Here is an 18724-nt window from a genome sequence, read left to right as displayed (position 1 = left end):
TATTTAGCTGGCTGTTTCACCTTTCTCCAAAATAACAGGGCGCATGACCCCACATTTGTACAGTGTGGCAGGAAGGGATCATTACAACCATCTTACAATGAGGCCCAGAGAGATCGAGTGACTTTCTCATGAAAGTCTGACCCAGGGAAGCAGCTCAGAAGAGAAGACAGGATGCCCTATCGTAAGCATCTGGGGAAGCCCTTCTTCCAATTGAAAGTCACTGACCCATACAAATGGTCAGGCAGGGCCACCCACTGACAAAGCAAGTTAATTTAGGGGTTTTGAAAATATATGAAACATTAAACTCAAGTACCTAACTGAAAACTAGTAGGGATAAAACTGTTACATAAATGTTACGGTAAGAAAAATGTACTCTGGGTCTTGATCGCATCCAGAGAAGGAGACGGCAGAAAAGGTAGAAGGTAAGGAGAGAGGACATGCCAAGAGCCCAGACAGCACTCTCAGTCTGACTCTCTCTCAAAGAATCACTGCGTGTTTCCACACATCTATACACACGCATACACAGAAGCCAAGTAGATCTCATTGATAATAAATACTGCTTTTTAGAAATTAAATCCTTAGGGGCGCCTGGGTGACTCAGTCGGTTAAGTGTCTGACTTTGGCTCAAGTCATGATCTCACGGTCCGTGAGTTCGAGCCCTGGTCAGGCTCTGATGACAGCTCGGAGCCTGAAGCCTGCTTCGGATTCTGTGTCTCCCTCTCTCTGCCCGTCCCCTGATCGTGCTCTGTCTCTGTCTCTCTCTCAAAAATAAACACACACTAAAAAAAAAAAAAGAAAGAAAGAAAGAAATTACATCCCTAAAGCCAGGTTTCTCACCGTTAGATGAGAGAGTTACAAAATGGGATGGGGTAAGGCCAGACAAAACCCTAGCTTTTGGACTTCAGTTAACAGGATGAACTCAAGGTTCACACACACCCCTATTTCCTAGCTCTGCTGAAAGGCCCAGGAACAATGGCACACGGACAGCAATGTGCACACCTGTCGATCTTGGTTCCTGTCTCCCCTAAAAAGAACTAGAGGTCCTTGGAGAAATGGCCAGATTCAGAGCCTGGGGTAAAGAAAATACTGGAATGGTCCGGACTATCTTGTCCTTAAAGAACTGAATGGGTTTGTCAAAAGAAAACTGGTGCCAGCTTGGAGAGCTCCTAATACACAAATCTGGGGCAAATATTGACAATCGTGGATTATAATCAATTTCATAAAATGAGGACCCGTGAGTCCATAATGATAGAAATAAATGAACAAATAAATTGGGGGGAAGGGAAAGGTCTTCCTCGTAGTGACATCAAGTCATAAGGAATAACGAATTCTGAAAATCACCAATGGATGCTAAAAACTAATGATGGCTTGATAAGGAACAGGATATTTACGGTCTCAAAATATTCTCCTCACAATTTATTACTACGAAGAAAAATAATAAATTTACAGTGGAGAAACCAGGCAAGCACCACTTACACCATGAAACCAAAGTTCACTGTTAAGACACACAGACATTGTGTGCCTCCTGATATCATGCACTGAAAAGGACACATCGTGTCTCTGCCGAAACTGCAAAACCTGAATCTAATCATGAGGAAACACCAGACAAACCCAAACTGAGAAACATTCTACAAAGTAACTGGCTTCTACTCTTCAAATATGTCAAGAGCAAGAAGAAAGGCTGATGCACGTTTCTGGATTAAAGGAAGAGACCTTACAACTAAACACAGTACGTGATCCTGGACTGGGCAAAAAGCAAGATACTGTATTATTTTGACAATTTACAAAATGTGAACACGTACTGTGGATTAGATGATACCATCGTAGCAGCGTTAACTCCCTGATTTACTTATTTATTGCTTTTAAGGATTTTATTTTAAAATCATCTCTATACCCAACACGGGGCTCAAATTTTTATGACCTCGAGATCAAGAGTCCCACGCTCTACCCGCTGGGCCAGACAGGCGCTCCATTAATTCCTTGATTTAGACCATCGTACTGTGGTTATCTAAGACCACCCTTAATCTTAGAAAACATACACGGACATATTTGTGTGTAAATGGGCATGATGTCTCCCTCTTACTCTCATATGGCTAAAAAATTCTATAGACACACAGACACACAGAGTGACACAGTAGATGAGGGAAAATATGAATGATTGGTAAACATGGGTAAAGAGTACAAAGGAGTACCCTATTGTCACAACTTTCTGTACATGTAGAATGATATCACATCAAGTCACAAAAATATTTAGCCTCTTAAAATATAAAGGTAGTAAATATCACCAGTATATACATTATAAAAAGGGTTTTCATGTTCTACCAGCTGATGGGTGCATTTTACTGTTTGTGAATTATGTTTAAAAAAAACAACCCTGGGGCACCTGGGTGGCTCAGTCAGTTAAGTAGCTAACTCTTGATTTCTTTTTTATTTTTTAAATGTTTGTTTATTTTTGAGAGAGGGAGACACAGAATCCGAAGCAGGCTCCAGACTCTCCACTACAGAGCCCAACACGGGGCCTGAACTCATGAACCGGGAGATCATGACCTGAGTGGAAGTCAGATGCTTAATCGACTGAGCCACCCAGGCACCCCCAAACTCTTGATTTTGGCTCAGGTCATGATCTCACGGTTTGTGAGTTCGAGCCCTGCACTGGGCTCCACACTGACAGTGCAGAACCTGCTTGGGATTCTCTCCCTTTCCCATTCTCTCTGCCCTCCCCAGCTAAGTAAATAAACTTAAAAAAAAAAAAAAAAGTTAAAAAAGTAACGGAAAAGTGCTCAGTTTTAAAGATACACAGGTCAGTCAAATACCATGATGCTTTATTACATTTGCAAGGATTTAGCAAAACTCATCAGTAACCGATGGCCTGAAATCCTGATTGACCATTGTGTTTGTCTAATAAACATAGGAATTGTTTTTTTAAACAAATACAGCAATTTGAAACTGGATCAACTTGTTCAATTTAAACCCAAGGAAACTGATCGATTTCAACTAGTTCAAGTGTGTCAAATCGGATTTAAACACTGTAAGCCCCTCTGAATGACCCCTCCTGGTTTAAGCAGTGTTTAACTGAGCAGTTGTGAGCTGGAAACAGATACAAATCCAGCCTGTATCACTTCGTAGCTGTTTGTCCTGGGGCATGTTAAATTCTCCTCTTAGAATCTGTTTCTTCACCTGTAAGTGATAACAGTATTTCTCTCATAGAGGATATTATAAAAATTAAGCATCGTGATGTATGTGAAACCTTAGAACACTGATTGGCACCAAGTATGTGCCCCGTAAATTCTATTACTACACATTCACTCGAAGTGATCAAATGAAGTCCTGCCTGGCTCAGACTGGCTGGACCAGGAAGAGGGAAAGACGACTCGGGCTCACCGTTGATAATGAGCTCCTTTTTCTAGCCCCGGTTTCTTTGCCTATTAAGGACTCCTCCCCTGCCCACTCCTGAATTCCTCCAAGAATTCCTGACATCACCTTCCCCGACTTCCAGCTCCCAGCTCCGAGCTCCTGTGTAAGGATGGCACCATTGAAGCCAATTATCCTGAACGAAACTGTTCACTGAGAGCCTTCATGTCGGAAGGCCCCATTCTATTTCCTTAGTGTCCCCTGTCCCCCTTCCCTCCTAGCGTCCCACGTGGGTTTTAGCTCAAGTGGTTTCACAAGGGGAGATGCTGCGGTGGCCATATTCATGGGTATCTCAATGGAGCACCGTGAAAAAGTATTCACGCTCACGCGGACGCAGTGCTTGCGTGAAAAAGTATTCACGCTCACGCGGACGCAGTGCTTGCTAACAACTTCTGGTTTGTTTTATTACAAGCAGCTCATCTGAGACTTCAGGCTCTCAGAGCTTGCTAATACCGCCTCTAAGAACTGACTCCTTGAGCCCAAGGATTACGCCCTTTCGACTCCGGAAGAGTCTCCCAACCACCATTAAATGATACCCTGTACTCCATTCTGATTCAGCAACAACCTCTTTCCAGTACTGGTGCGAGCACATGTATTCAACCCTCAAAGCCCGTAGGTAGGAATTATTATTATTTTTTCTTCTCCCTTTACAGATCAGAGAGTCACGTGGCAAGTAGGTGGGGGAGTGGGAACTGGACCCAGCTCCTCTAACTCCAAACCTCTGCTCTTCCCCGCACAGTCCTGCCTCTCCCTTGCTCCCCACCTGCCCTCTTCCTTCGAGGCACTTTCGGACTGGAACGGGGATCCCTGACCCTCACGCTGGCTCCACACAGAGGCTGCTCGGCGAACCAGGGAAGCTCTGCCCTGCTCCCGCCCAGGTCTGTGTCCACCCTGACCTCATCCTTCGGCGTCCGAGGCGAAGCAGAGCGTGCGGCACGCTACGAGAAAAAAGTGGTGATAGCTTCCAGATGAGCTTGTTATTCTAAACTGAACATTCCTTTTGGTTCTTAGAATTTCCACTTTCTCCCTTCCACCCCTCTGCATTTATGTAATTAGCAAGCGTGCAACAGGAAACCGTTTTTGTCTCCGCACCACTCACGATGAAGGCTGTTCCGGCCCCACGGAGTACATCCTTGTGGAAATACTTTGCAGAGTTTATTTGGACAGGTTCAAAAATAGTCCTTCAACAATACAATCAGGTTGAACCACGACAAGTAAAATGTAATTATGGCTTGGTTACATAAAAAAAAAAAAAAAAAAAAAATGTAAACAGTGAGGTTTGGGGAAACTAAAAGCCAATCTGCATGGGTATCTCCTTCGTTACCGATCTCTGCATTTCGTACAAGCAGGATTTCAAGACTGCGCCCTTGGATCTTCTGAAATGGATGAGAGAAGATGACATTCACTTAAGGAGACAGCCCACTGGAGTGTGTGCTGAGGCCATTTCTCGGAACAAAGGCCTACACTTCTGCATAAGGCAAATGCAGCCTGATAAAGGCTCCCCCAGTGGGTACTTGGAATGCCAAAGTCATTCACCTAAATGAGTTCAAAATACATATTGTTCTGGGCCAAATTATACAGTGTCAAGCTCAAACTGTATGAATTTATATATGTTGGCAGAGCAGGCCACTTTCGGGGCGCCACAGCTTTATCCTAGCATCCTGTGCCCAGCTGGGTTCCCATCACTCTCTCCCCAAACCCATGAATTTCCTTCTACTTGGTTCCAGAAGGGCAGACGAGGAGCAGAGTCAAAGTTTCACAGCCCCACAAGGGAAAAGAGCCCCGGAGGACTTGAATTTCTAATGAAACTTAAAGTAAAACAGAACGCGTGCCTTTGCCAACAAGCTGGAGCTTTCTGAAGGTTGATCCGAGATGGGGGCAGGGAGTGGGGGCAAGATGGAGCACCGTGCTTTGGGCCAGCGTCCGCGAAGAGCTCCGCAGCAGGAATACAAAGTACCCTGGGATGAAAGCAAACAGCCAGTGCTTCCTGTGGCCAGTCTCTGCTCAGAACCATTCCCTCCCAGAGCTCACCAGTCTCTCAAACATACAAGCGGCGTTTCGGGGATGCTGAGCAGACAGATCCTCCAAATGGAATGTCCGAGCCAACAGCTAATGAGACAGGGAAGCCAGCTTCCACTGTCCTTTTCTACTCCGTGTTCTTCTGACGTGTCTAGAGAATCAAAGGGCATGCTGTGTTTCCTGGGGTTTTTTTGTTGTTGTTTTTTTTGTTTTTTCCTTTTTCGGGACAGGACCTGTTATTCTTCTCTCTGCCTGAATAGAGATGGAAAAATTGGAGGGAAGTATTAACTTTTTTTTTTAAATGTTTATTTATTTTTGAGAGAGACAGAGACAGAATGCGAGTGGGTTAGGGGCAGAGAGAGAGGGAGACACAGAATCCGAAGCAGGTTCCAGGCTCTGAGCTGTCGGCACAGAGCCCGACGCGGGGCCTGAACTCATGAGCCGCGAGATCATGACCCGAGCCGACGTTGGATGCTCAACCAACTGAGCCACCCAGGCGCCCCGGAAATATTAACTTTTAAAGCAAATATGGAGAAGACGAGTGTAAGGGATGAAACAGGTTGCAAAGTTATTTTTCTTTTAATGACACGGTTGTCTTGATCATGGAATGAAGGGGGCAGAATGCAAAACAGCAGCACGGCTAGGCTAAGGCAAGCCATGGCCGTGACTTTTGGTCCTGGGCTCAGGCCCACTTGGGGCTTTAAGTGAATCAAATAAACAAAAAAGCGCGGAGAGGAGCCTGGACAGTTTGCAGGGCAGAGAGCTGCTGCTGCCCGGTCTGGCCCAGAGCTCAGCACACCTTTCTGGAAAGGGGGCGTGGGGTGAAGGATGAAAGGAGGTTTAAATGAGAGAGTATTTCTACCCTGAATCTACTCATTACAACACTTGCAGGAACCGTCTGATCAGTGCCTCAGAACGGGGGTCAGACGCTAGTTCCCCGCCAGTGCCGGGCCTCGCCCTCCACACCTCTCCGGGCCCTGCACGCTCCGGCGACACGTACCTGCTTACCCTACTACCCCCCACCCCCCCCCACTACCATACCCGGCGTGATTCCAAGCCTTCACGTAAGCCACCTTCCCGCCCTTCCTCGTCTGTCTGGAACGTCCCCGTCAACGTCAAGTATGAGTCCGTGGTATTCCCTCGCCCACTGGGCCATCTCTCTCTCTCTCTCTCTCTCTCTCTCTCTCTCTCTCTCTCTCCCCTTCTCACTGCACTTTTTCCGCACGCCTCCGCTTCGTGTCGAGGGTCTGCGTGTCTGGTTGCCGGCAGACTCTAAGCTCCTCGAGGGCGGGGGGCCTGTGTCTTACTTTCTCGTCTACCTCTGCTGCCTGGAGCAGTACCTGGCTCGCTCAGGATGCTCCGCCAGCTCGTACAGGATAAAGGCACAGGTGGGATCAAGCTCTGCCCATCTTAATTTTATCCTAAAGAGAGAAATGGGACCCGAGAGACTGAGCGCCCTCTGGGTTCCATACGTTTTCAGAAGAAATTGCTACTGTATTACTTTTGCATCCAGCCTCCCTGGTTCAGGTGAAACCAAAGGAATAAACTCACAGAGGGGCATTAGAAGTGGCCCCTCCGTCCTCAAACTTCAGCTGCTGTGTGGAGTTAATCCCAAACGTGGCCTTCCAGCCAGGTGGGCCGGCCACGAGTTCTCCCCGCCCCCCAGGACAAAGCCCCCAGAGCCGAAGCCCGGACTGTGTCCAGCTCCACGAAGCTGTGGCAATCAGCTGTGGCTGATGGAGTGAGCCACCGACGCGGTCCGCTTCCAGACCCTTCCACACAGCCAGCTCTCTGACCTCGTGCACTGGGCACACTGAGACGTGCCCTGCCGGGTCCCCTGGTGAGGACAACACACAGATCTTAAAGAGCTGCTCCTGCAAGGCAAGGCTCCTCCAGACGTCTGTCATCATCAGCAGACAACCCAGCAGCAACGTCCGCGCACCCATTACACGAGGTAGAAGTGGTTCCGAAAACTATGCATGGTGGGGGGGGGGGGGGGGAGATGGGGTGCAGGGTGGCTGTGGCTTCAGGAAGGCTGGGAGCTTGGGACCCAAGGCGACAGCTGCTGGCAGTCCAAATACAGTCCTCCTCCTGCTCAAAGACCAGAGGCAAAGAAACGCAGGCAATGCACTGGGCTGCCTATTTTTAATTTATTTCTTTTAAGACCACCTTCTCCCAATTTCCAGAGAGAAAATACAAAACAAGAAACAGACTTGGTTTCAAATACATAAACAGTGCTGGAGTTGAAAGCATTACTGATAACATTGCTACAGAAGAATGTCAGCTTACTCCAGGGCACTTCAGTATTCCTGAGGCGTAGACAGGATTTCTCTTTTCCTCCCACTGGGATGTTCTCAGGTGGAAGTCACTGCTCCTGCTCCTGCAGAGGAGGGACGCTCTGATTAGAAGTGCGCACACAGCATTTTGACAGCCATCTCTAACCCGAGGGACCAACGGGCCCAAAACTCAACACCCAGCTTGCTTTAAAACAGTCTCACGAGGGGGCGCTTGGGTGACTCAGCGGGTGAACTGTCCGACTCCGGCTCAGGTCACGATCTCACGGTTCGGGAGTTCGAGCCCCGCGTCAGGCTCTGTGCTGACGGCTCAGAGCCTGGAGCCTGCCTTGGAATCTGTGTCTCCCTCTCTCTCTGCCCCTCCCCTGCTCGTGCTCTCTCTCTCTCTCAAAAATAAACAAACATTAAAAAAAAAATTAAAACAGTCTCGCAAGAGGACCATAAACACCCCTCCCAGGCTCTTAAGAGCAGCTCCCTCATCTTTGAGGGAGGAGCGAGGGAAAGAACAGGTCTGCCTAGTCGGTACCTGGACAACCGTTCCTACAACTCCTCAAAGGGTGCGTCACAGGTGAGCGGACAGAGCGTGGCTCTGGAATCAAGCAGCCCTACTAATGAGGGGATCTCTGGCCAGTTTCTCAACCCCAGTAAGATCTGTGTTTTCTCATCTGCTCAGCGAGGGGCAGTAAAACCTCTCCCACTAATCTCTTGGGAGGGCGGGCTAGAGAAAGCACAGAAAGCGGGGGCACCGAGGAGGGCCCACAAGGCAGCGCGGGCACCCGACAGGCAGCCACCATAAAGTGACTGCCCTGCAACAGCCCCGCGCCGCGCTCCTCTCTTCAGAGAGGAGGATGACAGCACAGAGAGGCACAGACTCAAGTTCAGATAAAGTTACAAGGCCACGCTGGAGCAATCCACACAAGGCTGTAAAATCGGAACAATATTTTCCACAGTAATTCCCCACCATTAAATGTATAATATGCATATAATCACGCCTGAGCCATTACCCATGACAACCCAGTTCGGAACAAAGAGAGTCTTTTAAACAATTAAAAGCCCTGAAGCTCCTCTCCTGTTCCTTTCTGTTCTCTTCTCCCAAATCCGGCCCGAGTGCCAAGAAAGCGAAGGGTCAGGGAGCAGTGGAAACTGCCCGTCGTCAGCCTCGGCCTCTCCTTGCGCTGTCCCTCTGATTACCTCACCCTGGCTTTGCGGAGATGGCTCACTAACATGGAGGGAGGCGACAGGGCAGCCAGGCTCCCCGGCTCCCGACTCTCTCGGCGAGCATGCGCACACGGGTCGCTCGGGCAGGCAGCTGACAGTGTGGGCAGGTTCTAAGAGAGAGGCTACCGAGCTGTGGCGGGTACGGTCATCTGGGATTCGGTGACCCTTGCGGCTACGGCTTTTGACCAGAACTGGGACACTCCATTGCACCACATTTTCTGCTCTGCTTGTTATCAGGGTGGAACAACGGCTAAGCCAACCAATCACCCTTCCTTGGTCGGCCTCAACTATTGCCACCAACGTGCCTCCTTCTACAGCACCTCACGGCTTACAAACATGTTCACGCTGAATTCTAACAGCAACCCTGTGGGTAGAAATTACCACCCTGTTCTTATGGACGGAAGACAGAATCTCAGAAGCAAAAACTCAAGATCACACAGGAAGCAAGCGGGTGGTGGCCCAGGACCCACGCCTGGGTGTCCTGGCTTCTGGGCTCTCCCCGCCCCCTCCCCCCAAGGCTGCCCAGATCAACTGGCTCTAGCTCACGGTGACCCAGAAAGGAGACGATTCGACACGGCCAGGCAACGGGACACTCTTCACTGCAGCTGGTGCTGCTGCAAAAACTCCGCCTTAGGAAGCCTGGGGCCACGAACACGTCTAATGGGGCATACAGTGCACGTCACTCCTTCGCTCCTTCGTTTCACTTTTGTCTGAGCGTCTACTTCGTTCTGGGCCCTGGGGATACATAACTAAATACACCCGCGTCCCTGAGCACCCGGCCTCCCGAGATCCTTTCCCCTAAACCCCGCGGTAAGCACGGTAAGGCGACGGGAAGGCTGCGACACACGAGACCCTTAGGAAATGTGCTACTTTCCTCCCTCTCAAGGCACGTTACAGTTTTTCACCGTGTCCGCATTAGTAAAAATGTCTGTAGACAAGGATGTTGGCAGAATCACTGGGACTTACTACAGTCAAGAACCTCCCCTCCTCAATAAAAAGCAGAGTCGTGGCTGAGTCCCAGCTGCTGGGTTTCGCCCGAGCGTGTGTGAGACGTGAACGGGGCACTCCACGATGTGGCACGTGAGCGCCACTGGCAGGTATCGAAGACAGATCCACTTTACCGTGACGATACATTTCCAGGCAGGTTCTTCAGCTGCAGTCGCTAGCAAGAGAGTCTGTGTGTGAACGTACACGTGCATCTCGAGGGACAGTGGAAGGAGAGACTTTAGGCACCCAAGCGGGGTCAACACCACGAGACGCCAAAGAGCAATCAGGAGCTCAGTGACACGCACAGTCTATTAAGTATATGTGCTCCAAAGAATTCTTCAGAGACTCAGGAGAAACTCTTTGTCTTTTAAAAGAAAGAGAAATATCAATTCTGTACGTACTTTGACGTATTTTCCATGTAGAAGATATGGAGCCTGGAAATCATGCTGACAGTTGGAGTAGGCCATTCCCAATCCCATGCCAGAACCAAAGGCTAAGGGCCACATTCTTCCTAGTGAGCAGAAAAAGGGAAAATCCCAATAGAGAACGATTAAGAGAAGATAAGGTTTTTTTGTCTGGCTTAAATACATTGCTTAGGGTTCCATAAATATTCAGCATGCCTCCTACTGATACGTACAACATGCCATTCATTTCTATCGATGTTTAATCAACGGCCAAAAACCAGGAAAGGGAGTCCTTGAGTGAACCTATTAATTTAGCGAATAATTACCTGGTACCTATGCTGCTAGGTTTGAGGTCTTCATGAGTGGTACAACACGGAAAACAGTAGACACAGTCGAACATTTTAACTTTTCTATGTCGGTTCTTTTTTTTCCCCCCAAACTTTTATTTAAATTCCAGTTAGTTAACAAACATCAGTTCTAATCATTTGCTCATTTTAACTCATTTCTTAACCTTATCAGAAATAATACCACCCTCCGGTAAGGTGCTTGAGTTTTAAACTGAACCAACTGAATTTTGATGACAGGAAGTTGTGAGGCTTACTTAAGCCAAGACTGTAAATGATTCTTTTATATCAGCACCAGGTATTAATTGTGATTCTCCAGTAATGTATCCCCCCGCTCAAGTTCTTCATGGAAAAGGGGTCAAAGTGACCCCTCCGGCTTCTGTTCAATATCCCAACGTCAGAAGTTCTTACACAGAACGAAAGCATTTCTGGTTAAAAGGCATGTGTATTTCTGGCCCACTTGTTTTTCTTACCAGTTGGACTCTCATTTTCAACCTCCTTGAGAAAAAAAGTATAATTAATTTGAAATATTTGAGCGTGCAGATTTGGCCAAATGACTCACTGGCAGAAAGTAGAGGCTTTTCAAATGATATCATATTTAAGATATCAGGCACCCTGACTCAATGCCCAGGGGAAAGTCTAGAGATGCCCAGCCCATCCTGACCTCTTTTGAGTCCACGTTCTTTGTCTAGCATATTTGACAGAGGCCTCCCTAAACCCGTAAGTGTATGCTTGGCAACCATGTGGATGTGCCCTCCAGAAGCGTCCCTGCTATGTGTATGCACACACTAGGACATTATGTTGAAAAGGCAGTAAAAGTCACACTTACTTTTAAAGAAGGTAAGTGAGAAAACCAGTCCTAATCCAAAACCAGTACCTACAAAGAGGGAGGAAAAACATGTTCAATCTCATAATAGTAATGTGACAAAAATAAAACGAACCTTTCATAAATGTGAACATCTATAAAACATAGTACAAAAAAAAAAAAAAAACTTGGTACAGAGCTGATCTTCTCATTTCTAACTTTTTAAAATTTTTTTAAATGTTTTTATTTATTTTTGAGACAGAGAGAGACAGAGCATGAGCAAAGGAGGGGCAGAGAGAGAGGGAGACACAGAATCTGAAGCAGGCTCCAGGCTCCGAGCTGTCAGCACAGAGCCCGATGTGGGGCTCGAACTCACAAACCGCGAGATCATGACCTGAGCCGAAGTCAGACGCTCAACTGACTGACCCACCCAGGAGCCCCAATCGTTTTCTTTACAAAAAAAAAAAAGATAAGAAAATCAGTGCACAATTTAATTAAGTAAATATGGCTTGAACTTCAATAATAAATAATAACATTGGTATAATCATAGCTCTGAATGCTAGCTGTATCGTTTTCGTAAGATATGTTAAAATGAATGTAGAACCTTTAAAAGAAATGTTTTACCTAAAATGTGGCACCAGTTTAGGGGCAAAAAATCACCTCCTGTACTGCAGTGATACACATCCCGGACTTTGAGGTAAACTCATTTTGCCATTATCAGAAAAGTTACACACACCAAGGAAGAGAACCAAACTCTGATTTTGAATTTTTTCAGACTTGCCAATTGTTTTCAGACCTTGTATTCCGATGCTCTTGACAGAGTGTCTACTCCAGGGTCCAAGTGCGCCCCCAACCAACCTCTTTACAGTTAAGCACCACAAAAAAGCCCCCTGTTCCTCACTTTGCCTTCACAGTTTTCCAGTTTGTGCTGCTGGAACTCCAAGAGCTTCTTCTCTAATCATGACTTTAGGCTACTGCAGTGTCAACACTCAGAGTACTCCTCGGTCGACCAGCCTGACCTCTCTGCTCCAAACCCGGAACTTCGGCACAAGCAACCTCCTTCCCATAATTTTTCATCCACCCAAGCAGCGACCCAGCTGATAGTGGCCTGAAGAAACTGCTTATGCTACTTACTCGGAATGATTTCTGGTAATTCTCCCCTGCCACATGTATGTGGCCACGGTGTCGCTTTCTTTCTCGTGACTAAATCCTACACGGATAGGAATTTTAATTAAAAATCATTATTTTGCCCTGTCCAACAGACCCTGCATTAGGTTCGGTGCTCAACTTTAAAAAGCAGTATTTTGGGGCACCTGGGTGGCTCAGCCGGTCAAGTGTCTGACTCTTGGTTCAGCTCAGGCCGTGATCTCGTGGTTCATGAGATGGAGCCCCACATCTGGCTCTGTGCCGACAGCGCAGAGCCTGCTTGGGATTCTCTCTCTCCCTCTCTCTGCCACTACCCTGCTCGTGCTCCCTCACAAATATAAATAAACATTAAAAAATAAATAAAAATACAGGGATGCCTGGGTGGCTCAGGTCATGATCTCATGGGTTGTGGGTTTGAGCCCCGTGTTGGGCTCTGTGCTCACAGCTCAGAGCCTGGAGCCTGCTTTGGATTCTGTGTCTCCCCCTCTCTCTACTCCTCTCCCACTCATGCCCTGTCTTTATCAAAAATAAACATTAAAAAAATTTTTTTTAATAAAAATAAAATAAATAAAAATACTAACAACTTTAAAAGATACATAAGAAGCAGTACCTACAGGGTGCCTGGGTGGCCAGTTGGTTGAACATCCAACTCTTGGATTTCAGGTCATGATCCCAGGGTTGTGGGACTGAGCCCTGTGTAGGGCTCTGCACTGAGAGTGGAGCCTGCTTAGGATTCTTTCTCTTTCTCTTTCTCTCTCTCTCTCTCTCTCTCTCCCCCCCCCCTTCCCCTTCCCTCTCCCTCCCCCCTTCCCCTACTTCCACTCTCTCTCCCTCTCTAAATTAAAAATAAAATGCAGTATCTGAAAATCACTCATGTCACCCCAACTTCCATATAATTTAATAAAATGGTGGAAAACTAGTGAGCTTACAGACCACAATAGTTAACCTGTTCAAAGCTGACATCATTTGAGGAAAAGGAACTAACATTTTAGTATTGCCCACACGTACCCAACATTCTCTCGCCACTGCCCCTAAATTCTCTTTTAAACCAAACATCAACTTGATACGGTATTAGGCCCCATTTTTCAGATGCGGGAAATAACTTGCTCAAGGATACCGGTTAGCGGCAGAGTAATGAACTGGGCCCAAGTCTGCCCGACTCCAAAGGCACCGTACCCCCTGTGCCTCGACACTGGAGTCCCCTACGGTTTAAACCCCTAAACAATCACTACCTCCCAAGGGAAAACTGGGAGTGTCGAGATGTCTACAGCCAGTCAAGTAAGATACAGCCAAAAAGCAAATTGTGCTTCCCACACAACAGCCCAGAACGCTAGGCAACCAGGGTAGTAACAAGTCTACACAAGGCCACAAGGGCTTGTTCAGATTCATTCCCGGACTAATCCTGTCACACATGTCACAGACACAAGTCTACCTGGTAGACGAGCTTCACGAGCTTCAGAGAATGGGAGCGATCGCGATTGATACTCCTTGGCAAGAAAATGCTGTTGCCTGGTTTATAAAATGGCACAGGGTTCAATTTCAAAGCGACTTGCCTCACCCCCTTGCAGCTGGAAGATGAGTAAGACAGTAAATTGGTACTAGAAAATGAGGTAAAGGATTTGGACTGGCTTACAGATTTCAAACCGGGCAATGGGATGGGGAGGTAGGCCAGTAAAAACATAATTGCTTACAATCAGAGCTTTCGGTCTTCTCCATCTGGAAGGCAACTTTTTGGCAAACAAATCAAAAGCCCAAAAGGAAAATATTCCAGCACTTTTCTTGTCCCTCTGACTCCATGCCTGTCTCTCCTATTTTTCCCCAAGGAAAGAAAGCTCTCTGATGCTCAACTTTTCCAAGTGGTAGACCAAGAATGATGGCAACCCACTGCTACCAGCATCGCTCGTCAGAGAGGAGAGATGTTTCAACATCAACCCACACAGAACAGGAAATCTTTACACGTTTAAGTGCAGGTGTATGTCCAGTCACCCAGTTCTGCTCCCAGCAAAGGCATCCACCTGCAGGTAGGAGACCAAAATCACAGCTCAGACTGACCAAAAGACGGAGGGTGCTCTACGGCCTGACACTGGGCTGCCACACCTTCAATTCTTAAGAGTGGTGTTTTCCTCCGTTTCTGTATTTTTAAGACACAAAATAATAAGACTGTTCTCTCCAGAAAAAAAAATAACACAGAAACTGATTTTTCAATGCCAGTGTTTTACTTAAACTTAGCTATCTCGGTTATTTGACAGATTAGCAACGGTGCAGCCGCTGATGAGTTTCACAGGCTCAAGTTCTCACATGCTGGATTTCTTTTAAAAGCAACATGTTGCTTCAAAGAAAGTCCCACCTGATCCGGGGACACCGACTCTGCAGCTGTTTCCACTAAAGATCGGCACCTCGAGGCCACGTTAAACTTCGTAACAATAAAACATGAAAGGTTTGTCTTACAATAAAAACAAACCCAACGTAGAAAAGAGAAGAGTTTTCTCCGCCTTTGGCCACTTTTTTGTGTTGTTGCATGACAAGCTCTCTTAGAGGAAAAAAGCCAAAGGAAAAAGTACAAAGCATTTTTCACCTTCCCTGGAAGCAAATATTTAACTATGAATAAGGTTTATATAACTGCCTTCCCCCCACTCAAGCCTGTTCTTTTGGTCAATGCTGTCTGGAATGACAAATAAACCTAAAGAAATGCCTGATTATAGGTACACATCTTCTTCATGGCAAAGTCCAGTTAAGAGGGGAAGGAGGGGGGCAAGGAAACACACACACACACACACACACACACACACACACGAGAAGCCTTATGGAATTGACATTAGGCAAGGAGCCCGTGCTCCAAAACCATTTCTTTTGGAGAGGAAAAAGAATTGGCACAAATTCTTTCAAAAAGAAATTACTCCAAATCAATCTAACCCTGCACTTCAATGCATGCTCAGCGCCCAAAAGGACATCATAAAACCGGCTAGTAGATAAACCCAAATTTTTAGGAAGGAGCAATCCCTGAGTAGTTCATCTGATACTATCTTAATAACAAAACAAGGAACTCGCTCCCACTAATGACATATAAAATACGGCCCTATCTTATGCCCAAGCAGATTTGGTAACAAATTTAAAAGAACAACAACCAATCGCAGTACACCTGCGTATGCCTTAAGCCACATTTTGTGTCAAAAAGGGGAGAAAATCAATATATGTTGATGGCCATTACTGTGACATACAGACAATTTCTGGTTTCAACTTTATTTAGAAAAATCTTTGCTCTCACCATGCCACGTATCATGAAGCTTTACTTCACTGCCAATAATTAAGAAGCAAACATAATCAGCAAGAATTAACAAGCAGGCTACATAATCTCATTGCAGTCTGGGGATAGAAATGTACTCTGGATGTTAGCCCCCAAACAGAACAAACTGGGGCAATGCCTGCTCCTGCGGGATCAACCCGGTAAAAGTTGCAATTGCCAATGGACTTTGCAGTTAAGGAGGAAGAGCTCGTTGTCTGGAGTCACACAAAAACAATTTCTCACAAATTCACTTAGGAAGCGTTTCTATGAAAGATCACAGGGGGGCAAAAAAGACCAGGGACCCATTTTATTTATCAATAACTTAACATATGATAACTAAGATCCCACTCTGGCTTACATTTAACATTTTTATTTATTCTTCTGACTTTTTTCACTTTTGTAAGTTTTTAATTTTAATTCCAGTATAGCTAACATATACATATACAGTGTAACATATACATATACAGTGTTATAGAAGTTTCGGGTGTACGATACAGTGATTCAACAATTCTATACATTACTCAGTGCTCATCAGGATAAGTAGACTTACATTTGACACTTTATTTTTTTTTAATGTTTTTTTATTTTTGAGAGAGAGAAAGAGAAACAGCGTGAGCGGGGGATGGGGGGGGGGGGGGAAGAGAGAGAATCAATGAATCTGAAGCAGGCTCCAGGCTCTGAGCTGTCAGCACAGAGCCTCACGCAGAACTCGAACCCACAAACGCTGAGATTGTGACCTGAGCCAAGGTCGGACGCTTCATGGACTGAGCCACCCAGGCGCCTCACATTTAAAACTTTTTTTTTTTTTTTTTTTTTTTAACATTTATTCATTTATGAGAGACAGAGAGAGACACAGCATGAGCAGGGAAGGGTCAGAGAGAGAGGGAGACACAGAATCCGAAACAGGCTCCAGGCGCTGAGCTGTCAGCACAGAGCCCGACACGGAACTCGAACTCACAAACTGCGAGATCCTGACCTGAGCCGAAGCCGGACGTTCAACCGACTGAGTCACCCAGGCGCCTGACATTTAACACTTTGAATGAAGCTCCTAAATTCATGAGCTTAATGTATGGTTATCAATACTAACATTTGACCTGTACCTAAAAATTAAGCGAAACTGCAAAGCAACTCCATTTTAATTTCTATAACTTCTATCAAAATGTATGAGCAAAAACTTCAGTACCATTGCAACTGGCAGTCTGTGTATATGAGAAGCTTCAGGAATTCCACACGAGTTTTTAAGATCCCTAGAAGCCACGTGCCAAGCAACTCTGTTCTTAAATGTCTGAAAGAAAAGATAAAGGTTCTAGAACAAGGAGGGCTTTCGTCTCCAAGTGGCGTGGCAAGAGGACCAGTGCCATCACGAGGCGGGCCTGAGTCGACCACTGCTCCACAGCTAGCTCTCTGACGTCAGCTCAATTATCTAACGTCGCCTGGCCTCGCCCCACTCGGCTATCGAGAAAAAACAACCTCACTGAGTTGCGGTATCAGGAAAATACAAGGTATCTGGCAGTGTCTGGGACCTAATTCGAATTCAGTAAGTGGTAGTAAGTTCTGTTACTTCTCTAATGGAACTCAAAACAGGTCAAAAGTGTCACATAATAGTTCATCCTCTATTAAAATACAGTCCACTGGCTTGACTACAGACCACACTGTGGGTGAGTCACAGCTGAAAGTCACAACCTTTCTCCCAACTCTGAGTGGGAGTTGCAAAATTGCATCAGCAATTTTGTATAGGAACATATCAGGTCGTGACATACACCTTCTAAAACTAGGGGATTCTGGGGCGCCTGGGTGGCTCAGCTCGTTGAGCATCCAACATCGGCTCAGGTCACGATCTTGCAGTTCGTGGGTTCAAGCCCTGTGTCGGGCTCTGTGCTGACAGCTTGGAGCCTGGAGCCTGCTTCGGATTCTGTGTCTCCCTGTCTCTCTGGCCCTTCCCCTCTCGAGCTCTGTCTCTCTCTCTCTCTCAAAAAGAAATAAACATTATAAATAAATAACAAATACATAAATAAATAAATAAATAAAGGGGATTCCTTCAGACTCATTGTTAACTAGGACATTTTGCTTCAAATATAATAAAGATTTTCCTAGAGCTATCTTGTGTTTCATAAAGCTGTATTTATGCTTTGAACCTGGATTAGTATCAAACTGATCTGTTTATAATGGACATGCTTTCCTGTTCAATCATGTTTCTATCAATGCTATTACAATCATCACATGCATTTGTTATGACAGAACAAACAAGAATGTGCTTTTATAGAGAAGCACCCTTGGGACTGAGTTTAGTGAGAATTACATTTCCAAGAAACATTCCTGATTTATGAAAGATGCTCAGGGCCCAATTTATGAGGAAAAAAATAAATAAATAAACAGTTTTAAGTCAGCTCCAAACTGTGTTACTTAATGCTTTGAGCCAAAGACGGACTGTCCCAGGTGTCCACGTGGAAATGCCAAGTCATGTGAATTAACCAAGAAAGTGTGCCGGGCCAAAGACCCAGAGATGGTAAAGTCAGTGTGTGTTAATCAGCTTCTCAAAAGTCAACATCGCTGTAGGGTATGTGGGAAACAGAGGAAGAAGGGGCTATCCGACAAGACCTCCACCTTCCTGTGGCTCTCCAGATTAGACAGGGGCTGGAAGGAACATCTGTAGGACTTTCTCGGGTAGACATCAATTCCCGGGATTCTGATCAGAACAAGCAAACCAGTCAGCAGAAAGAAGCCAAAATAGGGAAGGTAAATGTGGAAGTCACTACTGATGTGCTCTGCTTCCAGAGAAGCCAAGCTCACTAAAAGGGTCCTTTTAAATGAAT

The 18724-nt window shown here is 46.1% G+C and overlaps 1 protein-coding gene across 1 annotated transcript in view; it reads right to left on the bottom strand.

Moving 5' to 3' along the window:
- Positions 1-7678: 7678 nt before the first annotated feature.
- The window catches only part of MICOS10 (mitochondrial contact site and cristae organizing system subunit 10), a 33939-nt gene continuing 22893 nt past the window's right edge, over positions 7679-18724 (bottom strand). Inside the window, exons 2-4 of the mRNA XM_042951616.1 lie at positions 11507-11554; positions 10331-10440; positions 7679-7810 (exon numbers count right to left, since the gene is read on the bottom strand). Coding sequence (XP_042807550.1) covers positions 7796-7810; positions 10331-10440; positions 11507-11554 — 173 coding nt within the window. The 3' untranslated portion in view covers positions 7679-7795. The remainder of the gene's footprint in view (positions 7811-10330; positions 10441-11506; positions 11555-18724) is intronic.

This window comes from Panthera leo, chromosome C1 (genome assembly GCF_018350215.1).
Source record: "Panthera leo isolate Ple1 chromosome C1, P.leo_Ple1_pat1.1, whole genome shotgun sequence".
NCBI lineage: Eukaryota > Metazoa > Chordata > Mammalia > Carnivora > Felidae > Panthera > Panthera leo.
This window is presented reverse-complemented; position numbering and strand designations above follow the sequence as displayed.